The 12,389-nt window shown below is 47.6% G+C and overlaps 1 protein-coding gene across 3 annotated transcripts in view; it reads right to left on the bottom strand.

Annotated features, from left to right (window-relative positions):
• Positions 1–12,389, bottom strand: part of SLC41A3 (solute carrier family 41 member 3) — a 212,223-nt gene that overhangs the window by 19,528 nt on the left and 180,306 nt on the right. For all 3 annotated transcript variants that reach the window (XM_078661723.1, XM_078661724.1, XM_078661725.1), the window contains one exon: positions 6,744–6,888. In XM_078661723.1, coding sequence (XP_078517849.1) covers positions 6,744–6,888 — 145 coding nt within the window. The remainder of the gene's footprint in view (positions 1–6,743; positions 6,889–12,389) is intronic.

Here is a 12,389-nt window from a genome sequence, read left to right as displayed (position 1 = left end):
CATATCTTTTGCATAGCACTCAGAGATCTGGATGCTGCCCCCACTGGTACTTCCGGTACCACTGCACAGTCTGAATATGCCAGTAGGCATGTGTCACAAGCAGGATGTAGGAGGCCATGAAGCTCAGTAAGCATCCTCAGAGTCAGTCTCGCTGATAAGCCAAGATAGGGGCTAAAACATCAGTATCATAGCCTGAATATCCAGGATTGTCGTTCAGGGGGGATAAGCCAGAAACTGCATTGTGTGCAGAACAGGTCAAATTAAAGCAAGCATCTGTGAAGGGGTCAGGTGTCACTTCGGCACATTAATAGTGAACCTCAGTGAGTGCAGTAGGCCCGTCGTAGTCTGGAGGTGGGAGACAACCGCCTGGGGTGAGCCTGTCTTCAACAGACAGTCTTCGAGATAAGGTCTCAACAAATGAGCTGCAACCACCGCAATTACCTTGGTGAACACCTAAGGGGTGCTGGTAAAGCCAAAGGGGAGCATGGTAAACTGTAAGTGCTTGTGGACTACTGTGAACCGCAGGTAACATCTATGGGAAGGCAGGACGGGATGTGGAAGTATGCATCCTGCTAGTCCAACGCTACCATCCAGTCTCTCGGGTCCAGGCAGAGAGGACTTGAGCAAGCATTTTGATGTTCTACTTTTTCAGTAGGGCACAGGTCTAAGATAGGACAAAGGCCTCTGTCCTTCTTGGGCACCAGAAAGTAGCAGAATTGCAGAAACGACCTACTTTTGATGTTGCTACTTCCTTGCGGAGTAAGGAGATATAATCCTTCATCAGCTTGTCGCAATTGGGTGGCATGGGTGGAGTGGTGGTCACAAAGAATAGGGAGTAGCTCCTTCATACAATCAGGAGAACCCAGTAGTCGGATGTTATCAATCTCCAGTGGTGCAGGTGATGGTGTATCCTGCCTCCCACTGGATGCCCATGGTGGTCAGAGAGCAAATTAAAGAGGAGTGGAGGCTACGTCTGTGAGGGGGGTGGTGGACTGGCCTGCCCTCTGGCTACTTAACCCACGATGTCTGTGGGAACAGCGTCTTTAGTCACACAGAGGGCTGGAAAGTTTGCATTCCTTGGTGCGGTGGCCACAAATAGAGTGAAAGGTGGACTGGGGTTGGCGAGGTGCCATGGAAAGGCCCAAAGATATAGCCATAGCTCTGCTGTCCCTGAAGCACTTTAACGCTAAGTCTGCCTTGTCTTCTAAGAGAAAAGAGCCATCAAAGGGCATGTCCATGAGCAAGGCCGGGACATCCCCCGAAAACCCAGTGGTTCTCAACCAGGCGTGGCACCTAAGGTCCACTGACGATGAAACCGTTCTGCTTAGTCGCTCTTTCGTATGCAACCCGCAGCGTATGGTGAACTTAACTGCATCCTTCCCATCAGCAATAGCTTGGAGTATGGCTAAGGCCTCCTCTGAGACCATAGACATCATTGGTGTTCACTGACCGCAGTGCCAGGCTGACGAAAGAAAACATCTTCTTTCCCAAGAAATCTAGCCTCTTGGATTCCCAGTCCGGTGGAGTTGTGGGGAATGCTCCAGGATTTACTCTGCAAACAAAAGCTTGGACCACCAAGCTCTCCAGTGTAGGATTGTTGTGTGAGGAAGTTGGGGTCCCCTGGGGCAGGGCGATGGCAGCAGGAAATTGTTCTATTCACAGGAGCCCCTGTGCAGGGCTTGGACCAGCCCCAGGTAGGACATCCGTGAGGACTTCATTAAATGGGAGAAGTGGTTCAGAAGGGGTGACTCCCAGCTGAAGCATGTCCATCTTAACAGCCATGAAAGGAAGCTGAAGTCCAGGATTTCAGCCGCCCTCCTCACACCATGGCACATGAGGATCATTCCTCCGTAGCCATGGAGGGAGGACAGACCAAGCCAGTATCTGGGATGGTGTCCAGTCCACTGGAATCTGCCAAATCCTCTCACCAGGTGTCCTCAGTGACATTTAGGGGAAGGTATTCATCAGGGTCCAGTGGCCCCTCCCAGTCATCCCTAAGTTCTAACCCATAGAAATAGGGCATAGGCTCCTGCTTGATGGAATGCCTCCAGTCGGTGCTGGAGTCTGTGTCAGATGACGCCCATCCAGCTCCGTGTCGGGATGAGTATGGGGATGGCACAGGGGAAGTCAGCAGTGGGGTTGGCACCAGGGAAGGTTGATCAACAATGGCAGGATCTGTCCATTGATCCAAGGGGCCTGACTGGTGCCGGGGCAAACTCACTGTGGAAGACAAGTGGGGGCCCCTCAAGAGCCCATGGGGCCCAAAGATGCTCCAGCAGGGACGGGCCACCCAAATATGAGATGCATTGCGTCATAAAATTCACGTAGTTGGATGTGAGTCGCAATGGCTCCTGGAAACTCAGGGAGGCGAAGAGACGCACAGGCTCAACTGCAGAGCTAGGCTTCGAAAGCTGATGCTCCCTCGTCTCCTCAAATGCATTCGACAGATGGGATGAAGTTAAAGACCTCTTTGACTTCTTCTTTTTGCGTTTGTGGGAGGTACCAATATGCCTGAACGACTTCGAGGGCAACGATGAGCGTTTGGAGTGGATCCACGACTGATTGCTGAACCATCCTCTCAACCGGGATAGAGACCGTCACGGAGTTGCACTTTAAGTGGCAAAGAGCTTGAGGGAGCACTCCCTCAAGGCCCTGGGGTGCCTGGTGCAACAATTGATGCAGGTCTTGGCGTTATGATCATGCTTAAGAAACCAGAGGCAGATCAGGTATGAGTCCGTCACCGACATTTGCTGGGGACAGGTGCCACATAGCTCAAAACCAGTCTTCCTTGCGGACATCCCTGTCACACCAGGAGACAATGTCTCAAAAAATCTTCGAAAAAGGTCGAAAAAAGGTAAGTCGGATCCGGTCACATAGGCGAGGAAAGAAAAGAAAATGCAAACACTGCAGGTGAATTCAGTTATTCCGTTTAAAACAAAATACTCAAATACAGGACTGCCAAGTTGTTACTGGTAGACTGGTCACCTGGAATGTGTCTATAGTGTGACCGTTTATCAGAAATGGTGAGGTGAACTGTTGGGGATTATTTGGTGGCCCCCCCTTGACACCTGCTCCCAGCCGTGCCATGACAGACAAGAGATATTAGTGCTAGCCCATTACAGAGTGGTCATTGTCCACTTTCTTTTCTTTCTATAAATCAGTGCAGTGTTTTTCAGCATTATGTCTGGGTGTTCATTCTAAATGTTTGAAGACCACCACCCTAACGGCCGCAGCACATATAGCTACACTACTGCAGGTTTCTTCCATTTTTTCCTTTTAAAAAGTTTGTGGAAACGTTTTTCTTGCACTTGTAAAAAAGTGCAAAAATAAGACTGAATTACAATTAAATGAAACACATATAGGAATATAATAGTTGCTATTCAAGTGTGTAATCTAGCTTCTGAGGCACCAGTGGTATTTTTATGATGTTCAAAATAATGACAGTATTTCACTGAATCAAATGGAAATAAACAGGAATACCTCTATTACAGTTTATTTCTTAAATAGTGACATTATTTTCTGACTCCTCAACTTCTGGCCCGCACCTCTTTATTCATGTATTTATTTTTGACTGTTATAACGTACTACACGTCACCTAGGCCAATTCCGATCTGTGCAACAGGCAAGGAAAAAGACAGGAAAATTAAAGTACTCACAACATGGGAGTTAAGAGTTCCGCGGGACTCGTAGGATTAACCTAGAATCACAAGTTCCTAGCGGCATGGTAGCCGGTTTCTGTGAGGTCTGTGCATAATGCACCATTTTTAAAATGTTAGCCTAAATGCAACCAAGGCGCAGAGGAGTGGGCTTTCTGTGCTGGCTTCATATGGTTGGTTCCCTAAACGCAGGTACCTACAGCATGCCGCTGCCCCACAATGCTTTTTGCATGTTAAAGTGTGGTTAACTTGACGCTATAAGTAAACCTCTCGCAGTTTGGCAATGAGTTTTCCAAGATGCCAGAGTATATAATTTTGCAGCAGTCAAATGAGGGACATGACCAAAAATGTAAACTCTATGTGGTGATTGGTCTAAATGAGTGAAAGAATATTCCAGAGGAGGTAGAGTAGAAACGTAGCTTCCATGACCAGCGCATTGCTCTGTGGGCTGAAGTTGAGGTCTTAGAAGAAATTGATCCACTGGTTTCAGATCTGCTGGAAGGAGGCGGAGAGAGAGACCAAGAAGGACTAACTGAAAGCAAGTGATTCAAAGCCAATCCTTCCTACAAGTAGAATTGTGGCTTTCACCCAATCAGTCAAAGGCAATTTCCTTCATCATAAAATTATATCTGGTTTTGCACTCTCCATGCTAAAGATTGCTGCTATTGGGAAAAGAACGTGGATTATATACTTTCTTCATGAATTTTACTGTAAGGAAGTTTTAATGCATTGACTTTATTTTACTATTTTGGCTCTCGCAGTGTTTAAAGACCATGGTCTAAATAAACAAAGAGTTTCAACAACACTCTCCATGCTTTCCCATGCTGTGCTCTAACGGATATGTATCAGACTGTCACCTGCATACATCTGGCCTTTTATATGATGTTGGTATAGTACATGAGCCAAGTCAAAAAATGGAATGTATGGATATATTTAAGCAAAGTAGGGGGAGGGAGGACTCTTGCTGAACTCTTCATTACACTTTGTGGGAAGAGGACACGGAAGAACCTAGATGTCTTTACATTCAAGAAATACATTCAAGAGGAGTCCCTTACACATTCTTTGAGTCAGCCCAGCAGAATGGCATGGTCAACGATCACGGAGAGATCCAAGAGGATTTGAGCCATTTCATGTCCTCCCTCACAGGTTTTGAGAATATTGTTTCTGATGTTAGATAACACTGATACTGAGCCTCGATATGGAAGAAAAGCAGAGTGGACACCATTCAGCCTAGTATTATGACTTCTCTTTATAAAAAGTTGCATGGATATGAAAAGTTGAGATAGGGTCAGTTACTATTCTCCCAAAGAGGGGGCAAAATTTGCATATTTCATGGTGTCAGGAAATTAACTACCGGGAAGAGAAGTTTTGTTAATACTTGTAGGTCAGCTGCAAGGGATGGGAGATTTTTATTCATGTATGCAGCTGGGATAGGTTATAATCGGATGTCAGAGTCTTTTGTTTTCAAGGCCTAGTGTGTAGCTTCCTTTTCCACAATGGATTTAAAGGTGAAAAGGAAGAAAAGGGCGACTGCAGAGGTGGAGGTGGTGGGCGGGGGCTAAGGGTTTGAAAAAGGGATTCTGTTCTATTACTAATGATGGATTGATGTTTGAGATTTCACCCTCAAAGAAGCCTATAATATCTTCACATTCTTTTTGGCAGATGAGAGAACTTTTCAGCACTTCAGAATTATACATTTCTTGAAACATCCTAAAAATTCTGTTACGTGCGATGTAGGTCTAATTTGCATTCTTTAGGGCTTAGTGATAGGCTCTGGAACTTATTGGGTAGGTTATTCGGATTCAGATACTGAGATCCACCATTAGATTTCAGGATGAAAGCATTTTCTATTATTTCTGCCAAGTCAGAATCAAAACATTTATTTTCAGCTTTGATATTAGCCCTTTGCTTTCTAAGTCGACGGGTAGATGGCTTATTAATAGAGAGTAGCATCTTGCCACAGAAAGCTCAGAGACGTAGACCAGGATCACACTAGGTCGGTGATTTTAGCTCTGATATATTCTGAGGATTATTGCTTTTTTTTTTACCTTATGTTATACAGTACTCAGAAAAGCACCTAGCTACAACATGGTGCAATGTCACTCCAAATGTCTAAGGGCCTGATTACAAGTCTCACGGTCCATGGACCGCCATACTTGCAGTGGTGGTGGTTGGTCTGCCGGAATACTACTTTCTGAGATCTTCCAGCGGTGAACCACTGGCTGCGCCAGGGAATTGCTATTCCCTGGTCGTGGCGCAGCAGAGGGGCAATACAATAAGCTGAGTGGGACTGGCACAGTCCCACTGAGCATATTTCGAGTTCCTCCACCGCCAGCCTTTCCATGGCAGTGAGCCCGCCACGAAAAGGCTGGCTGTGGGGAAACAAAGAGAGCCCTATATGGGATGCATTAAGGGGGGCACAAAATGTGCCCACCTGTCTGCTTGCGCCCACAGTTCCGGTCCAGCATGGACTTCCCAGTCCAGGCCGTGCTGAAACATTTTTGTTGTTCCCATTGTGGTGCTCTTTTTCAGGGCTACGCCGTGGGAACGGCAAAAGGACCGTCCACTTGCACGAGTTCATCTCGTAATCAGGTGGGCAGTCTTTGCGTGGCTTTAGCACTGCCATGCTGGCAGAGAGTCGGCGCAGGAGCACCAAAGTCGTAATCGGGCCCTAAGATTATTGAGGAGGGAGATTGAAGAAATATCAGACCGAGGTTAAGGTTCAATGGACAGAGGTTTTGTTTTCTATTTTGGGGGTAAACTTTATGGGCAGAGTAGGACCCATAACATGGGTGGTAACAATCACCACATGCATGAAGCCTAAGCTTTTAATGTTCTCGAGTACTTCTGAAGCTGGTTTTCAGCTGGACTGTCAACAAACAGGTTAAAATCTACAAAAAGATAATGATTTTAAGGGCCATGGATTTAACCTGTAAACTGAGTATTACATCCCAAAATAAATAGGTGTAGTCTGGCTGTCAGTAGATGACGGTCAAAGCAAACAAAGCATGTGACTACTCACTCGAAAGAAGAGAAAATCAGGTCTATCAAATGCACCATAGGAGAACAAGTGAAACATTGGCCTACCTGCTGATAGACATTGCAACAATGACTGGCTGCCAACCAGATTTCAGGACCTCGGAGATTGAGGGGTTCTGTTTAGCAATTGCAATCCAAATTGGTATCAACACAATGAAGACGGCACAGATCAGAGGCGAAAGGTATACAACATCTGCAAAATAAAATTACTGTAAGTTCCCTAATGCATGAGCCATTGATAAGCAGTGTAAGTTATCCTTCTAATCATGCATTTCACTGTAAAGCATTGATTACCAAGCATCTTCAGAAAAGCTCGATTCTTACCAAGAAAATGTTTGTTAATTATGGCTCTAGTCACTTGAACAACCACAATGAATCATCTCAGTAAAGAAAGGGGATCAGTTAGAAATGCTCCACAATCTGTTGGTATGCTTATAATATGGTGAGAAAGTACGGAAAAAGAGAATTGCGGTAAATACTGTAATACTGATATGCTAAATTATACAGATGAATACCAAGCGCTCAGCAAATGTTGTAGGAACACACTAACAAATGGTCGTGCGTAAGTCTTCCAAATTACAAAAATGTGAACCTGCCTGTAAAAGTAAACACAGACACAGAAACTCACTGTCCAATACAGTCACTCACACATGAAGTCACTTAATCATACACCCACTCACCCACCCATAGTCACTACACACCCACTTACCCACTGAGAGCCACATACCCTGTCACTCACCCACCCATACATCCACTGACACAGCCACTCATTCACTAATACAGCCACTCACACAGCATCTCACTCATCCACACAGCTCCTTAAACAACCACTTGTACACCCATACAGCCACTCACACACCCATACACACAAGGGTACATACAGTCACACAGCCACTCACATTATATATATTAAAGGTAGTATCACTCATTAGTAGTATGCCTAGTATACTACTTTAAGTTTTGTAGTACCTTAGTATATATGTTTAACAATTATAAATTCTTTCAAAATACTTACACTCACTGGATGGTGTCATCAGTGATTTCATTTGAGATGTCATTAGTGATATCACTGACCATTTCCTGAGTGATGTAATATGTGAGGTTATAAGCAGTGCATTGCGGGGATGTAAGTTATAGTTAGCGCAGGTAACTATAACTGCCTAATTTCACTGGTTTTGTATGAGTGAAATCTAACCCTAACTATAACGCTCCTGTAACCTTTGGTTTTTTCAATGAATAGATATATATATATATATATATATATATATATTATCTAGAGCTGGTCAGCTGTTCCATAGGAAAAGTAATTTTTGTGTTGCTAATAACTTTAAAACAGTTTAACGCATCTCCACTAAAGTTTCCAAAAAGGTGCTACTGCTTGACTAGTTTGTGCATGTAAAGTTTCTGGGTGATCCATCAAGCGGGGGCCAAGAAATAAGGGGGCCTTTTTTTTTGTAGAGTTTTATATAGCGCGAACTAGACCCGAACCGAATCAGGTATCAGAGCGCTTTACATAGCACCAGTTACGTTACATGAGGACACACTTTCATTTTTAGGCACGGGGAGATTAAGTGATTTGCCCAGAATCACAGGAGGTTTTTGGCGTCGTTACCGAGACTCGAACCCAGATCCCCAGGTCCGAGATCGAGAGCCTTAGCCGTTAGGCCAACCCCTCTCCCCAAAAATTAAAATGCAAAATCTCCATGTATTTTTCCTAGACTTCTTTGGGCAAGGCTACAGCAAAAACTGCTAAACGGAATTACACCAAATTTGCCAGGAAGCTAGATCGTGATCCGCATTGCCCCCTCGCTGAGCCAATACTGGCCCCGGGGACCCCACCCCCTGGGCCAGCTCACATGCTATGTCCCAGGGAGCTCACCCTTAGGACATAGCGGATTCCCTGTTAGAGAATTTTCAATACTCCTGCCAAGTGTAAGCAAATACCTCGTCCGCTCCTATGGGCGGGAGCTATACAAATGCCCATACGAAGGCCCAAAACAGCACCATATCCAGAATTGCCCTGAAGAAAGTGAGCCTTTGCGATGGAGTCAGGTGTGACTTCAGCACTTTCATAGTCAATCTTGAAGTCAGGACATTTGCCATCATCAGGAGGTGGCCTATGATTAACTGTGGCGAGCCCATCTTCAACAGCCAGTCAACGAGGTGGACGGGAAGCTGGGATCCCCAACCACTGAGGGTGTGCTGTGAGTAGCACCATCATTATCATAAACATCCAAGGGGCCCTGATATGGCCAAAGAGGAGCACAGTAAATTGACAATGCTCCTGGCCTACTTTGAACCAAAAGCAGCATCCGTGGGACAGCAAATCAGCACATGAAAGTAGACGTCCTGTAGATTCAAAGCCATCATAGAGTCACCAGGTTCAAAGGCAGACAGAATCTGGGCCAACATGAGGATCTTGAATTTGTCCTTCTTCAAGATGGTGTTCGTAGGTTGGAGATCTAAAATAGGACAAAGGCCTCTGTCCTTCTCCAGCACAAGAAAATAGCACAAGAAACAGCCAGTCCCCATTTCTGTGCCTGGAACAATCTCTATGGCCCCTTTCATCAAAAAAAGCCTGTACTTCTTGAAGCAAGATGGACATGTATCCACTGAACTACACTGATGAGATGCAGCGGGTTGAAAAACAAATGGCAGGGCATAGCCTTTTTGAACGATATGAAGGACCTACTTGTCATATTTTGCCAACCTTGGAGGAAATGCCTGGTCCTACATTCCACGGGGTGGTTGTTTGCCACTAAGGGCAAACTGAAGCAGCTTGAAGGCTGATGCTGGGAAGTTTGCAGCCCTTGGTGGCCTGGGTGTTGTCTAATTTATGCCCACCTGACCCCAAAAGCACTGCAGTGTCTGTTGTGGTGGAAGTGGGCTTTGGCGTTGTCGGTACAACAACCCTCGGGAATAGCCTCAAATGGGGCAAAACTCTGAGGAACTGTTTCACAGGTATAGAAAGGCCTAAGGGACGAGCCATGGCCTAGCTTTCTGTGAAACGTCCTAATGCAGAATCAGTCTTCTTGGCAAGAGCTGAGATAAGTCGAATGGCATAGCCATTAGTGATGCTTGCACATCCCCAGAGAAGCCCATGAATCTTATCCAAGAATGCTGAAGTACTGTGCAAGAGCCAACTGCTCTGCTCAGTCGGTAGTATGCAGACCAGAACGCATAATGTATTTGACCACATTCTGACAATCTTGGATAGTTTGAGCCAAGTTGGTCCGAAATTCTCTTGTAAGTCCAATACCTCTGCTGTATATCACATCACAACAGCATAGGAAGCACTTTTTTCCATTGATGGTGTAGGGGGAAGAACACGACCCAGTGTCCCGTGAAGTGACCAACAATCTGGCCTCTTGCAGATACATGTAAAGATTGTCATCATTATTGTGTGGGGGAAATAATAACCATCATTTCTATTGTCATCTCTGAAAGCTGGTTGACTGTAATCAATCAGAACCAAAATGCTGTGGAGTGCTGGGGTTCAGGCTTTGTGGAAAACACATTGTTCTGTGTGAGTCAGATTGAACTCGGACAGGACCTTGGTCAGGGTCAAGACAAATGAGGCTTGGAGTCAACAGAACCTTTGGGTTAATGACTTCCTCCTGCACTGGTGGAGTCATGACCAACTTCGAAGTGACCAGCTTGGATTTAGGTGCCGGATTGGAAGTTGGGTCCCACATCTCAGTGGAAAATGAGATGGGGTCAGGAAATCACTGAGGGCAGATCCACTGGCAGTAATCCGACTGGAGGCTTCAGTGGAACCTTGGGCCCAAAAGCATGCCAGAGGGAGCAGACGAGGCCTCCTTAATGGATGGCCTAAAAAACTCAGGGTGTGTCAAGACCAGTGTTGGACAGGCCGCATGTTCGAGCTGTCCCCCCTCCTCGCAATGGGACCAGGACCCTGGCTCTCCCTGCATCCCCAGCCAGAGTCCACAAACGACCACCCGAAGTACCCTGCAATCCCTCCACTACAAGACACCAGCTCCGGACCCAGCTGGCCCGGGTCACCATCTACCCCACGACATCGACCCGGCCGCCATCTTGGGGCACTGCAGCACGAGGCCGCGTGGCCTCAACTCGACCCTAACCCCGGGCCCGGCCGGCCCCGACATCGAGGCCCCACCATCCTCCCAGGAGGCAGAGTGATCACTTGGCGAGTCAATGGGAGAAGGAATCGTCAACGGCTCTCCTCCGCCAGGTGTCGATCACCCCAGGCCGCCTGGGCGCTGGCTCCACCCCCCTGCTGGGTGTCTGGACTCCCTCATCCCGGACCTCCCGGCCCCCAGGCGCGAGGGTCCGGACATCAAAGGGGACCAGACCTATAACTGGGGCAGGGCCAGACCAGGAAGGCAGTTGTATCCTGGAGTCGAGAGACCCGAGAAGAACTCATCCGTGACTTGGCCTGCTGGCGCTGCCGCGGCCCTCTGCCTCGTGAAACCATCGTCTTGGCCTGCTGGCGCTGCCGCGGCCCTCTGCCTCGTGAAACCATCGTCTTGGCCTGCTGGCGCTGCCGCGGCCCTCTGCCTCGTGAAACCATCGTCTTGGCCTGCTGGCGCTGCCGCGGCCCTCTGCCTCGTGAAACCATCGTCTTGGCCTGCTGGCGCTGCCGCGGCCCTCTGCCTCGTGAAACCATCGACTTGGCCTGCTGGCGCTGCCGCGGCCCTCTGCTTTATGAGACTATCACCTTGGCCTGCTGGCGCTGCCGCGGCCCGATCCACAGACACTCCAGCTCGAGGATTGTGAGCTCGCCTTTTACCACTACCTGTACCGATCCGGTACCAAGACTGTCCCGCTACCCCCTTTCCCTACAGAGACTAGAAGTGAGAGGACCCCCGGGTCCAAGATATCCTGTATCGCTGATATCCTTGCCTTAAGAACCTTATATAAAGCCTTGAACTCGACTTGGTGTGGTGCCTGTTTGTGGGGAGGGAGGTAACTTGTCTGTACGATCGCCGGAGACGGTCCCCCTCGGGGATCTCTCCCTCGGTATCCGGCCGACCCTCAGGGTCCCCGTCTAACATTGGTGGCCAGCGACGGGATCCGAACCTACGCATAATCGTACAGAAAGTCACTCGCCCCACCACACACAACAACCATGTCAATAGAGAGCGGAACAACGGAAAAATTTCAGATGGAAAAATTGGAAGACTACAACCACCGGGAACTGAAGCAATATTGCATAGAACTTGGACTTCCAACCACAGGTCTTAGCACAAAGGAAGACTTCAAACGAGCCCTAGAAGCTTGGGCAGAAACGGGTACGGCCGTACCCCGAACACAAACAACCGAAACGAGCCCCGCACCAACTAAAGAAAGAGCGGATCTCTCCCTGGAAGAGATCCGAGAAAGAGAAAAAACCAGACTCCACGAATTAGAACTTGCCCGACTTCGCTTGGATGGGGAACTCAAGCTGGCAGAACAAAAAATAACCCTGGAACACTTACGGCTCAGGGAAGAGCGAGAAGACAAGCAAAGACAGAGGGAGCTAGAGGAAAAGAGACTAGAGTACGAACATGAGCGCAATCTCAAAGCACTGGAGATCCAGAAACAGAATAAAGACCTCGGGCTCCCCGAACGACCGACCCCGTCTGCCTCGACCGAACCCAAGGTTCACATCCCCAAAGATGTCATCCGGGAATACCACAAGAACGATGATATCCAGCAGTGGTTTAAAGCCTA

Source organism: Lissotriton helveticus, chromosome 9 (genome assembly GCF_964261635.1).
Source record: "Lissotriton helveticus chromosome 9, aLisHel1.1, whole genome shotgun sequence".
Taxonomy (NCBI): Eukaryota; Metazoa; Chordata; class Amphibia; order Caudata; family Salamandridae; genus Lissotriton; species Lissotriton helveticus.
Note: the sequence above shows the minus strand (reverse complement) of the source record. Positions and strands in the feature narration are given on the sequence as shown.